Source organism: Pholcus phalangioides, unplaced genomic scaffold (assembly GCF_987345545.1).
Source record: "Pholcus phalangioides strain wild (caught in Gottingen) unplaced genomic scaffold, Ppha-v1.0 ptg000011l_1, whole genome shotgun sequence".
NCBI classification, from domain to species: domain Eukaryota; kingdom Metazoa; phylum Arthropoda; class Arachnida; order Araneae; family Pholcidae; genus Pholcus; species Pholcus phalangioides.
Window position 1 is genome coordinate 691,903 of NW_028301604.1, and position 14,812 is coordinate 706,714.

Here is a 14,812-nt window from a genome sequence, read left to right on the forward strand (position 1 = left end):
TTGTTACAGAAAATTAAATTTCATTACATGAATATTTTTATTAGTATATACAGTAAAACCCCTCCTTTCTGTGAACACGGACAGGACAAAAAAATTAAATACATGTAAAATGGGTGACCGTTAAAAAGAGATTTGAAATTCATACTTTTATATATTATACATCTGTAAATTATTATTTGTCCGTAAAAGAGGGAGTATCCGTTAAGAGGGGGTTTTACTGCAATGCAGCTTATGAGCACGAATTTGCATGCTAACGGGAGCCAACTTCAGCTTGGCGAAAATAATTTGGCCAATCCCGAGATGTCACGTGACATTAAAAAATAAAAAAACCCCGGTTGGTAACAGCAGTGTGTGTTTCACGCGAAATTCCACGGTTGCTGATAAGATCAACCGCGCCAGCCGAACCGTAGTGTGCCGGCAGCCATATTCACCGTGATATTCGAATTTGAAGAACGGAGGAAAAGGTGTGAAAACCGCTCTAAATGCGTAGAAACCGTTCCACCCACATTTTTGAAGCCGTTTTTTCCCAAATTTCCTCCATTTTCCGAATATCTTCCAATATTGCTCTTAGGAACCTGGGTTTTTTTTGTTAGCATCAGCAGAGACAAAGCAACAACTTTCTAATTGGGTTTTGGGGTACACTGGGACTGTATAAAAAGTTAATTTTTTTTATTTTAATAACTATACAATCGCCTTGAACACGAATGCAATATCTGAGTACTCATGTTATTTGGATACTTTTCTAACTGGAAGTATATATACCTCTAGGATCAATGGTTCACCAGTAAAATGTCATACCCCCCACTGTTTGCTATGCATCTTTTATATGCATGTATGTGTTACTGCCAAAGCCCAAAATTGGATAAATGCGACGGGACCGGACACTTCACAAATTGGCCAATTTCGTTAAATATTGACCCGGCCAGTTCACCGGTGATCCCTGGCCAAAGTCCGATAACAAAAAACATGATTCAGGATCATCAAGTTGGCCATTTTTTCGTGATAATTATGTCCACGTTAGTTATGGCAACCTGTCAAACCAGTCACGATGGATTTTTTTCTCCAAAAAATTTGGCAGAAAAAACTTTATATATAATTATTTTTATAGTTTTCCTCTCAAGTTTTTCACTTTTCTCTCTTCACATGGAGCTAATCCAACACAGCTGCTACAAATAGACATGCATCACACGTTGGAGATGAAAAAAATGGATTTGGCTCCTACTGGGCTGTCTCACATCAGCCAACGTGCTTTGGCTAGGTATCTCCGGCCACTTCGAGAAATGACCGGCCTAAGTCCAAATCATTTCTACAATTCGGACTTTGGCAGTAACATATATTAGAGATTGAGAGAAGGGATTTTTTTTTTCAAAATTAAACCCCTCCTAAAGGGGTCTCACGGAGGAATTTCAAAATTATACCACATCCACTTGATTTAAGCCGCGGGTAACAGCTAGTATTCATATAAAATAGCATAACTGGAAATGTCACTCAAAGTTGATACGATGCCATCTACGCAGTGCTTCTGATGAACAAATGCTTTCATGCGAGGATCCTTCAAAGCCATGATGTATGAAACGCCTGTTGACTGTAAAACAGACCTCGTGGCAAGAACCACCATCACAACAGCTTTCACCATAAAGCTGCAGACAATTTGCGAAGATTACACATGCATCGCTAATAATGGCGGAAATAGCGATTATCATCATGAGGTAGTATATTTCAGAGGCAACAGGCATTCCAAACATCATGAATTTTTCAAATACATAAACATGGCTGTAAAAGTAACACCAACGCCAAAAAAATTACAATACTCATCTGGAAGCACTAGTGAACAATACCTGTACATTTCTCGTGTGACGTTTCCCTATGTGAATACGAGAGAAGATAGTGATCATGTCAGAGAAGCAAAGTTTTTTACCTATGTTTAGAGCCACTTTGTATATATAAATTTCATTGTTTAAAAATATATTCACCTAATGCCGCAGGCATTACAAAGAGGCGTCCCATCTTCTGCATCTCTCCAAAGCGGAGTCTTTCTAGCATCACAAGATGCACAATGCTTTTCTGGAAAAAATGAACACAATATTGCACCATCAGAATTTTAAATGTATGTATTTTCATCAAACAGTTATACATTCCTAAAATCAGTGATATAAACTGTGTGTGAGAGAGGTACAACTTCCCCACCCCAAGGGGGACCATGAAATAATGAAGAGGGATCTTGTGTACAGGGTGACCAACGTAGAATCTCGAAAGAAGGGAGAAAGCTCAAATGCATTTCTTCCTCATATTCAAGGCCGAGGTATCTCGCCGCAGTGCGTTAAGGGGTTAAATATCTCAAGGTAACGTTGTCTGATCTAGAGGTACTGCAGTAGCACGCTGAAGTATCGTGGCACACTGATTGGGAATTACAACCCTATTACTATTCTCAATACGATTTCAACACTGAAATCTCTCATTACCAAAGGTGCTGCGGCATACCGTTCGAGAATCGCTGTTATATATTGCGCGGTCCTGAACAATCATTTCTGTAATACAGTAGTGCCTCAGAATTCGGCAGAAATCTGTCACCGAAATAGTTTCGAATTGCATGTTATGTTTATAGTCATAACACATTTTATTTAAATTATTGTCAATCATTTTTAATTAATGATCATTTTGATCATTTTTGTCGCACCACGGTCATTTTCTGCACACGAGGGCTAATTAGACCGGGACCTACAATTTATTGCCGATTCCGAACGGCAGGCTTGTTTTTCATACTCATTGAGAGGTTGGTGCGCTAACCCCTCGATGGGGGACTTCCTGCGGTAGCAATTTTTGCTGCGGTCAAGTCGCCGTTTTTTGTTGTACCCCTGTGTCAGGAAAGTTTTCTGACAAGGACGAACTGGGTATCGAACTCGCGACACCTCTAAACATCCTTTGGTACTTTAGGCGAGTATCTTATCGACCGGGCTACCGCGCCCCTTTTTAATTAATTTAAGGATTTCTATATTGTGCATAAAGATTGTTTTTTTTTTTTCTCGGCTAGTGAAGGGAATTATCTCACGGATCGTAAGAACGGAAGTTTGCCTACATGGCCCCCTCGGACATTCCTTAGATGGACGAGATCCACTTTTACTCTGAAGGGGGCAAGTGGTCCAAGTTCCTGGAAACTTTCCGTGATGTAAGGCCCATTCACCACGCTGATTGGTTGAAAGTCCCGCTCCGGAAGCACTGTCTAGGGGGTTTAGCTTCTCTTGGGGGGGGGGGGGGGCTTCTTGATGAGTGTTTCAAAGTGTGAAGATGTAAAAATTAATACTTAAACAGGACTGCGATGAATATGTTTTGATCGAATAGTCATAACATGCAAAATCGTAGAATTTCGGGACAATGCCCATTCGGCGATTTCCTACACGTGCAGTCCATAACAATAACTCTGAATATAGTACAGGCACACCAAATGGAAATATCTTATGGTCTAAAGGTGCCATTGGCAACTCGCTAAATAACACCCTTGACCCCACGGATAACTGACTTGCACTAGGACTGAGCCTCTGGTTAGAAAAAAACAACAACAATACGGTTAGAGGAGGAAAATACGAATCTTGAATATGCAAGTACCAGTAATATACGGTACTACAGTGCAAAAATACGGTAGTAGATGCGAACAGCAATGTATTGTCAATAATTTATTTTGCGTAAGCCATTAATATACCGAGTAGGAGCAAATGAAATACTTATTTCCTATTTAAATATCAAAACTGAATGTATAACACATGCATAAAAATTACAGCAAAATTTTTTGGAATGATATGGTTTATGCATAAACCCCTAAATCGAACGGCAGACGTCGATGTAATAATTCAGTTCCTGCCAGACACAAGTTAAACTTGGAGGCAGTGAGGGGGAACTCGGTTCTTGACGTGGCTTAATTATAAGGAAAGACTCAGAATGTAAGTATATTTGGTAGCCAGAGCTCGTTGGTGCCATATTCTTGTTCTGTTGACTGGCCAATCAAAAGTCGAAACAATGTCATTCAGGAATATTCATGAACTTCATGTCATTGACATATAACATCTTGGGGTAAACCTGAATTTCAGGTTTTTAACCTTTCCGTAACAGCATCGACTCGTAGAATCGGAAACCAGCGTGCACCATGTTCGTATCCTTGTTCATGAAGTCGGCACTGTTTTAGAGGAGCATCTCAAGTTAAGTGCTTTTTATACATAGTTTTTCCTAAAAAAAACCCTTATACATCTTTCAATTTGATGTTAGAGAGCCTCGCATAACGCATCCCGATTAGTAAGGATTTTTGCTCATAGAACATCTTTAATTTGCTCCAAAAAACTTGTATACTAACTACAGGAAAATATATTCACTACACAAACACATTTGAGTAATTCGCATATACACCTGTAATGGTTGTATTCCTATGAAATAGTGCAAGTTTATTTTTTTTTGTTCCCTCGGCCCCTTTTAATTTTTTGAAATTATCTAAGAATAAAAGACAATAAAAATATCAGAATATTATACAGAAAATAAGTGAGAAGTACCTCCAGAGCTTCGCTCGGATGATTGACTGCTAGAACTGCTTTGCAGAGAGTCACTTTCATCATCAATTTCTACCGATCGTTTCCTCTCTAGAATCCGCATTTTTCTCATGTATTTTTTGCCAAGACTAAGAGGCCTGAAAATTCATGATATAAATAGTTAAACAAAATTTCAATATGCATTAACGTTTGGACACGAGTATAAAATTAAGCAGAATGCATGAAGTGATGAAAATGAAGGGCTAAAGAGACGATAGAACGGGTATAGTGTGGTAGGAGAGAGAGAAAATTGTGTTACTCAGCCACATAGACCTTCATATCTTCGAGAGTGGTGTCATTACTGGGTAGGAGATACAAGGACGAGATCTTGGAAAGTATAGTCTAGTTCATGGGTGACTAACAGCTGGCCCCGCGACAAGATGGGGAAAAACAATTATATTTTTTATATTAGCTTCGATTGACGAAGAATTGCGGCTAAAATATAAAAAAAATTATTTCCGATTTGGCAAAATCTCCTTAAATCACACAGGTCACACGATTGATTTCAAAAAATTACTGTAGGAGTTATGGAAGTAACAGTTGCAGATTTTTTTGCGCAATCATTGGATGTCAGTGATGATTTCGATGAGCAAAATTTAAAAAATTTTCCTTTTAGTAAAATTAAAAATGCGCGAGGCACAGAAAAAAGATTTGGCTGAACTTCGAGGAACTGACATCATCAACTCGAGGGCTGAAAACCCCAACCAGGAAAATCTCAAGGGAATATTAAGTTGCTGCTGTGGTGGTCGAGTGGTTATAGTGACGGACTTGCGAGGATCCGGGTTCGAACCCCCACAGTGGTGGTCGGCTGAAGTTGGTTTTCTGTGGTTCCCAACTTCAAGGCGCAGATGCGAGCCGATCTCCCCGTTAAAAAGTCTCGCCACAGAGAGCAACAGTCCTACAACGATAAATCATTCAATGAAAACTCTTTACTCATAGTTAGAAAAACTAGTGGCAGATGGCAGCACTACACATAACAAGCATTACAGAGAAACAACAAAACTTCACGTCAGGTTTCACTACACGTACACGCACATTCCCGCATGTACCGATTCGTTGGGGGTTCCGCGGAGGGGGGGGGGTGCACGTGTGGTGTAGTAGTAGTAGGTAGGGCCTCCAAAAAATGGCTCGGGAATCCATGATGTTCTTAAGTCAGCCACCTCGTTGGGCAATTTGCCTGTTGTGGCGTTGTATTTGTATAAGCTCACCACGTTTGAAAAATCGGAGAAAAAAATACACCAACACCACACTTTTATCGCGAAGTGATTGCTTTATTCATGGTTGTGAAACCTTTCCCAAAATCCTAAATCCAACCATCAGTGGAAATTTTCTTAAGACCTCACGCGCGCATAAAGGATCTACTGAATCTAAAAAGTTGACGAGAAACTTTGAAAAAAATCAGATGTGTCAACCCCAAAAATTTTTTCAAGTCCAGTTTTGTGGATTTGCGTAGTGAATCTTCCGATTTTGACAAAAACTGTGGAAGAATTCTATCCTGTGAGGAGCTAGAAGCAGCCTGGTCTTATACCCTGACGTGCACAGAACTACTACTACTTAACCGCACATGCACCTCGTACATATTCCTCTACGGAATTTCTAACGAACTGGTACATGTTGGAGTCTGCGTGTACGTGTTGTGAACCTATCGTGAAGTTTGTTTCTGTGCAATGCTTGTTGTGTATAGTGTTGCCGTCTGCCATCGATTTTTCTAATTATGAGTGGAAGTGTAATGATTGAACAATTGTACCGTTGTAGAGGCCCGTTGCTCTCTGTGGCGAAATTTTTTAACGGGCAGATCAGCTCGAAATTTGCGCCTCGAAGTTGGGAACCACAGAAAACTAACTTCAGCTGACCACCACTGTGGCGACGGTTCTTACACAGGGCTGGACAAAGCTTAGGCTCCAAGTCACTAAAAATTGGCATTCGCGCCTAAAATTTTCTTTTTGTAGTTACTAAATTGCAGACAGAAAGCAGCCCAAAATGTTTGGAATTTATAGGAGCATATCTGCCAACATAAAAAGGGTCACTATGCCCTGAAAAGGTCAAAAACACATTATTTGACCTTTTTCTTCCGGTAAAAAAAATTGGCGCCTAAAAAATTGTTTTGGCGTTTAGATTTTTATGCTATTTATCCAGCTATGGATGTACATTAAATACACTTTCCTAGGTGTTGACTGGCCCCTTTTGTAACCCCACCATTAGCCCTGAGAGCTGGGCATTTAGGCAAAATTCGAGTCTGAATTGTAGTCCACGCTGCAGCTATTCTGCGCTGATTTCACTGTATATGCGAGAAAATATAAAAACCCTTTTCAAAAAAAGCGCAAAGGAAGGGGGAAAAGAGAGAGCTCAGTTAATATATATAATTCATTAACAATTATTTATAATTAGGAAAGTTGAACTTGGTTAATTCGAAGTCACTGGGAAAAAGAATTATCCAATTAATATTCTGGATCTGTATAAATGACTACAAATTGTAACTTAACATTCACATAAAATTTTAGAAATTGATATTATCCTATCATTTACGGAACTTCCCAAATATTGATAATTATAATATAATTTACCTTAGCTACTACATTATTCCCCTGTTCTGGAATCAGCATCATTATAGAAATTCTTGACCATGTTCAAAGTCTGATTTACGGAAACAGCTCAAGATCATTCGTTATGAAACTATTTCCCAAATTTTGCTTACTATTCTTACGCTATCAACGAAATATACTTTCATTAACATATTGTAATACGTATGATCTGAACTTTCTGATAGTTCCCATATTCTTGATGGAAGGCAAAAAGATTCAGATTTTGAATAGTACACCTTGATCTTATGGGTTGAAAAAACTTAATCGGTATTGAGTGGTACACAGCCTCGATGCACTCCAGCTGAACAATATTAAAATGGGCACTAAATTATCAAAAATAAAACAATAGAAGGAAAAAAACAGAATTTTCAAACTTTTGTCCTTAAAGATTTGTTATTTAAGAACTTGATCGAGAAAAAAGCAAAAATTCTGACATCTAAATATTATATTTTCTAACTAAATTTGCTCAAACAAAAAAAAATCGAATTTTTTCTCTCAAACTTTTTTTTTCCCCCATTATCAGAAAAATTTGACAAAAGTTTGAATTAAACAAGAAATTTTAACACTAAACTCGATGTAAAACTAAAGGGGAGTTCGTAAAAGTTAGAATTATCCAAAATTTGAACGAATTAACGAAGTTCAAAACTTCAGTTCAACTCTTCATTTAATTAAATACTGATTAAGTTAAATTTATCTCGTCAAAATGTTTGTGGTCCGCGATGCCATAGGCCGGGATTACACTATAAAAGTTTTCTAAAAATTCCTTTATAAAATTCGAAAAATTCAACCAGTAAGATTATCGGTTGCATTTGCTCGAATGTAACCTATGAGGTTTATTGGCTGGATTTTTCAAGTTTTATAAAAAGGAATTTATCACTTTTGTAGTATAATCCCGGCCATATCAAGCATTCCTACTGAATGCGGCTTATATGCCGGAGTTATCTCCCCTGCGCATGAGGCTTATTTACCGGAGTTTGTCCCTGGTGTGGTGACACCAAGTCTGACCATTATGTTGGATCGCGAACAGGGAAGTTGTCCACCCCTAGTCTAAGACGACTTCATATGTATTAAGGAGTTCTACCTTGGTCTATTTTGAAGTGCAGCGTGCGTGTGCGCACCGTTCTTATTTTATGGATGATAACGACTCAGCGCTCACAGCTTGACGATGACTTCCTTGCTAGTAAAGATATCCGGCGATGATTTGATGCGATATACACCATGTATAAGAATGTTCTTGGTAGACAAAAATTCCATCCTTTTATTCTACCCCCAAATGGCCCTTTTTCGAACTGAAGACTTTTCGGTGCCTAGCGTAGAACTTGCTAGCCACGAAGCATGTTAACCCCTAGAATTTTCGCATTTCATCAAATTAAAATTTTCATTTTATCTTTCACAGGGCAGAGATTCGTCAAAATGGAAGCTACGATTAGGCCAAGGGAACAGAAAAAAAGATACAGCAGCTCCTGTGCATAACGTGTAACCAATGGTAATCATTCAACTAACAATGAAAAAAAAAAGGATCACAATTCGAAAGATTTTAAACGGGTCAGGGAAATGTCTGGTTTCGTAATAATGATCTCTTATGTTAGTGCAGGGTCGTCTTAAGAGCTTTATGGGCCCCCGAGCCATGCGATTTAAAATGCGATCGTAAATGTCAAATTTACATGCTTACTCTTGAAAATTTCAAACATCTCATTTTGGCGACGTCTTCAAAAGAAGAGGGCGATTTTCTTTTTCATGTTTTGTTGTTCGTAAAAACCGAGGGTTTACTGCATTTCTATTTACCTTCCAAGACCAAATACAGTCAAACCTCGTTAGTGCGACACCCGGTTAGCACGTCACTACGCTTACCGGGTCACTTTTTGGAAGTCCCAATTGTCCTCAGGCAGGAATTGGCACAGCTAGGGCTCACTCCGTTTAACGAGTCACTCCGCTTACTAAGTCATATTTTTGCTCTCCCAAGTGTGACTCATTAACGAGGTCTGACTGTATTTGTTTCGTTTTACAAGTGTATACCTATATTTGTGTTTCTAATAGTTTCAATTACAGCTTTCAGTTTCCAGCACTATACATAGGTCAGCTTCAGAAAGATATATTACATGGTGAACATACAATCGAAATCTGTCGATTCAAATTTTTCGACTGCTATTTTTTTTTGCAGTCTTCTTGAACGTCGAATTAACCAAATCGGACTGAATAATGTAGGGAGTAAGTCAGATGAGAATAATATCACTTCAAAAACAAACTAAATATTGTTAGGAGTGCACAATATTACGTTAAAAATGTAACTGGTAATTTTTGATTTGCGTTAAAACTACATTCCATAGTATCCTGCACACATGGTATTTCCCTCCAAAATGCAAGGTTTAAAATTCATTTTCGCTTGGCTTATCAAGAAATAGAAGGCATGTGTACCCTTGAGCCCTTCTGTTGGTAATTATAGAAATTCCATGAACAGCTCACAAGTAAAAGTCGAATGTTTAGGAGTCGCGCTTAGAACAGTGTTTCTCAACCACTGGACCCTGACATCAGTCAAACCGGGCCGTGAGTGATTCACTGTTTCATTTTTCCGCTTTTATTTCCCATTAGTCGTGTGTATTCCACTCACAAAAAAGTAAATCAACCGTGCCGCGCGCTTTCAAAGGTTGAGAACCACTGGCTTAGAAGCATCAATGCCGAAACAAGCTCAAAATATAAAAATGCTTTTATTTGAGAAATGTAAGAAACTCGTGTTGCTCTCAAAAGCAACATGGCTAAATAAAGGGATAATTGAATCTATAAAAGTAACCAGAATTGTTTTTGATATTTACTTACATTGCTTTCATTGATGCCATGAACAGCGAATATAAAACCTCCATCAAAGACTCATATTTAAAATAATATACTTTTATTTCAATATCTTAATTGCTTACTTTATTTTTGAGAGAGAGAGAGAATATTTACATATTTTTTATACCATTATATATATTTCTAAAAAACAAGAAAGCTAAAAAAAAAACACCACCACTAAACCAAAAAACAATGAATTAGTTATTTTGATTATGTACCTTATTAACGTCACGTCATTGCAGGTTTTAATTTTTTATTTTGCATAAATTAATCAGTTTCTTTTATCAAATGTTGTTCTTTGAAAATACTTTTAGGACATGCACAAAAAAGTAAACAGAAAATAATTAGATAATTGAAATCGTTCAACTTCGCTCAATGACATTCATTAAAATTTTTAACATATTTTTAAAACTATATGGTTAATCTATTTTCAAGATTGTACACATATATTTCAACATGCCATTATGGAAATATGCAAAAATAAATTTATTGAGAATTGTTAACGCGCAATCTCATCGTTCACAAAGAAACCGAAGAGACGTTTTAATATACTCGTCATTCAATATAGGAGAAATATCTGCCTTTGAGCCAGGAGCGGCTCGAGGTCATCTGCAGCCCGGGTGCAAAGCCTCATTTGTCGCCTCTAAAGATGACCCTGAAGGGAGGCTGGTAGGGCTTTAGCCTGAAGACCTCTGGGATAAACCCGGCTTTTATCCTTCCAAAGCTCTAAGCCGTTGTGAACTAAAATTCGGACTTGTGGTCCGTTTGAAAAAACTGTCCCCTTTTTTGGTTCAGTGCAATTTCACTGTTCTTAATTATGCTGATAGAAATCGCGAATTCTGATCCCGATCATTTCTTTTCCACACAACGATGATACTGGCACGAGCAGGGAGTTTTTTCCCCTGAATATTCCGAGGGAAAATGGACTACTTACTGACATCACAAGCAGCGTGCGGAGGCCTTATATCTCTAGAAAGTGCTGGTCTGCCACCCCAGGGAGGGACATCTGTTTTGCGGATACCCAAATGAAGTGCAAGAGGCCGTTAAAGGATATAGATTTCATTTGAGTCTTTTAGCATCCCCGTGTGAGGAGAGGAGGCCCAAGTCTGGCGACTGATAGGAGAATCCGTATCCAAAAGATCTAACACGTATATTTTTCATGGAGCTCCTCATACGAGGTTATTGGTGAAAAAATATCCGACGCGACGGGGTCACTCGTGACTTGGCATGCTAGTCGAAATAAACATTTGCAGCGCGACTCTATATTATGTCTTCATATTTTCGCCGGTTTAAGTTGCACAATGGGATGATCACGCGTTGGATTTAACTTGTATTTTCAAAATAAATGCTCTCCCTGATGCAGGCCGCCCATAATCTCTCCTCGATTAGAATGTGTGTAATATAAATATAGGTCACGCACATACGTGCGTGTAGGAGGATGTAACCAAAACTTCATATCCCTCAAAGATAAACAGCCTTATATTTTTCTCTCGGTGCGATATCATGAAGCTTTATTTCAGTAAGAGCGGACCATTTTATAGAACTACCATTCGTTCAAAATAATGGAGATATTCCCTCAAAATAATATAAATAGACTCTAGGTAAACGCTCGCTTATGAGGGCTCATACATTCCTTAAATTGTGATGTCTCTATAGTGTAGGTACGTCAGGAGTTGAATTCGAGGTAATTGTCGCTTTTTTCCTCATTCCATAGAATGCGATGAATCTGGAATACGATTCCAGTAATGCTGTGGCCGAAACACATTGCTCTTAACGCATTGGTACACCCGGGCACGGCTAACACCATCTATAGCAGAAGGCCTCCGCGCGAAGCTCGTGACGTCACTGAAGGTCATCTCTTTATAGCCATTGGATAGCACGCCGACGCATGTGCCATCTTCACCCTTGTTTGTAGTATATCCAATGGCTATAGGTGATGACTTTCAGTGACGTCACGAGCTTCGCGCGGAGGCCTTCTGCTATAGATGGTGTTGGGGCCTCACGAAAATGAAAAATTGATCGAATTTTCGAGAGTGAGCATATGAATTTGGTAGGCAGGTTTCTAGCCAGGTAAAAGGGAGGCCTCAGAAATGTCTCTTTGACCGGGAGCACACGATGCTCTTAAGACAGCACTGTGAATATACCTACAAAATATATATACAAATTTTCGATTACAAATACTATTTTTTTGCCTAACACAGTGTAACTTCCCATCTAAAATTATTTTGATTTCAAAAACCGTTTTTTTATTTCTGAAAGTATCAATAGTGTATTTTTTTCGGTATTGTAATTATCTCTGAAATTATATTTTAATATGTTTTTGGTAAATGCAAAATTTTTTCTCAAGTAAGCCTGGCGAGAGTCAGCCATACCTTAAGGAGGCCGCGATACATTTGTCGAGAGGCTTTCGTTGCCATAAAAACGAGTGATGCGGTTCCCTCGTAGCCTATGGCATTTCTCACACGGGTAAACTAAAATCGAACCCGAGTTGCCTCAACTTGAGAGTTGAGTTGACTTGAACGAGTCGAGTTGCCCGTTCTCCCTCACACTGCGCTGCTGAAAAAATATTCAAAGCCCGGGAAATTGAGTAAAAATTAGTTTCCTTCACTGCAGACTCAACCATGAACGGGCTATAGTGTAACCAAAAGAAATAGCAAATAAAAGTTCTTGATGTACGTACGTTATAGCATACTATGAGCATCGTTGCCTCCTTTGACGACAGCAAACACCGAGTACCGAAACATACGCCAGGATCCTAAATTTGTCACTTCCGTTTGTTAGTGTTCAAGAACCATGTCGACGCAGTCTGGCGTAATTTTAAAGGGTAAAGGTACGAACATGGTTCACGTGTTTCCGATTCTGGAAATCAGCGTCATTACCGATTAATTACATGAATTTCAAGTTTTTTAGTTTCAGGTTTCGGACGATCAACAAAAAATTTCTTGGGGTTTCCGATTCCGGCAATCAGTGGTAAGCGGACCAATCCGAATTGGGAAACGCTCCGTTCATTTGCATAGCGTGTCGCCGCTTTGCGCGAGCCGGTTCATTGTGAGGAAGATTTACCTCCGTTAGATTCTGTGAGTATCGAATTGGTATTTGAACTAAAGATTGTGAGAGCGATACATGATACAGATTTATTAACATAAATTGATATTTGTTAATTTTCTTTTGAAAACTTTGATAAATTTGAAATCGGTAATTTAGTAAATTTGAAAACTGTTCAACATCAGTTCATAGTTATGTGATGAATATCGTCATCTTTTCTCCCAAGTTCTTTTTATTGGTTAAGAACTTAAATCAAAATATCATAATATAATTATGTGAATACTTATAAAAAAAAAAAATTATACTATATTTGGTGTTCCCAAAAACGGTAAAAACTCAAACATAAATATTATACCAACTCTACAGTTGAGATGCATTCATTTTGTGATCTGAAGAAATTTTCAATCCTCCAGATCCATCCAACAGATTGATTATTAACTAAGTAATATGAATTAACGAGGAAAAAAAATTATATTAAATAAATAATACAGTAATTAAGTAAACTGAACCACTTCCCAAGGAGAGTTTACTAGGCCCAGAAGAGATGGGAGAAATAATAAATTCGAGCGCGCGCTCTCTCTCTCTCCAATGCTTTATGGCAGGGGTGACCGATAGCTGGCGGCAGGGGTGACCGATAGCTGGCTCTCTAACAAGGTAATATCAAATTAAAATTGTGATCATTATTTGAGCTATTCTTGTTCCAATAACCGAAAACTACTAACACTATTAATTAAATTATTTTATACATTTTTCAATTCCTTCTTTTGGCCTATGGAAAAATGTTAGTTTTTGCTTTTTTTGAAAATTAATTAAAACTAAACTAAAAATCACTAAACCATCACTTAACATTTTTCGTAATTCAATAGAAAAAGATTTAGTTGATTGTTCTTCACTTACATATTACTGTTAATCCGGCTGGAATCAATGTGTTTTTAGCACTTGTTAATTTATTTGGCGTTTTTACCGAGTCATGCTCACAACAGTATCAAATCCAAGAGCAGCATGCTAGTAACGAATTACGAATATAAACGAATCGCAAAATATTTTGGGCGAATAAGAAATTTTGTCACTTGAATTTCGCATGCCACATTCCTACAAGCGAAAGCTGAAAAAATGAGGTATCGAAAAATGTCAGCCCGATTCATATTTTTCAAAAGAATTGGAAAATTTAATTCTTTATATCATAAATTTCTATTTTCCTGAAAAATCAGTCAACATTTTAGAATTTTTTCCCTTACCTCGCACTCCCGGTTAAGAGCCACTGTCCTAGAGGCCCACTTCCGATTGAAAAAAAAATCATCCAACACCGCGTACATCGCACCGCAAGTCATTCATGTTGCAAGGGGTTGTATTGTTATTAAAATAAAATAAATAATTTTTTATTTGGTCACACACACATCCTGTTCTAAAAAAACCCAATTATAAAGTTGTTGTCCTGTCTCCCGTGAGGTTAACAAAAAAAGTTTTTTTTCAAGTGCAATACTCACCGAGATATGTCAATTTAAACACCGCTGAAAATGAGGGAAAGAACGGCATAAACTAAAAGCTCATCTTTCCCACCTCTCAAGTGATTTTTTGAATTCAAATTTCTCAGTGAATGTTGCACTTAGAAACATGAATATATTTTGTTGGCCTCAAACGAGACAGGGCAACAACTTTTTACAATTGAGTTTTTTAGGACAGGATGACCAAATAAAAAAGATTTTTTTTTATTTTAATATAACAATACAGTCCTTGCAATAATATAAATAAAGTATTTTAAATCTACACGTTATTGGGATACTT

At 37.9% G+C, this 14,812-nt stretch overlaps 1 protein-coding gene across 2 annotated transcripts in view; it reads right to left on the reverse strand.

Moving 5' to 3' along the window:
- The window catches only part of LOC149079914 (uncharacterized), a 44,565-nt gene that overhangs the window by 17,701 nt on the left and 12,052 nt on the right, over window positions 1–14,812 (reverse strand). For both annotated transcript variants that reach the window (XM_089238712.1, XM_089238713.1), the window contains exons 3-4: window positions 4,536–4,669; window positions 1,974–2,064 (exon numbers count right to left, since the gene is read on the reverse strand). In XM_089238712.1, coding sequence (XP_089094838.1) covers window positions 1,974–2,064; window positions 4,536–4,669 — 225 coding nt within the window. The remainder of the gene's footprint in view (window positions 1–1,973; window positions 2,065–4,535; window positions 4,670–14,812) is intronic.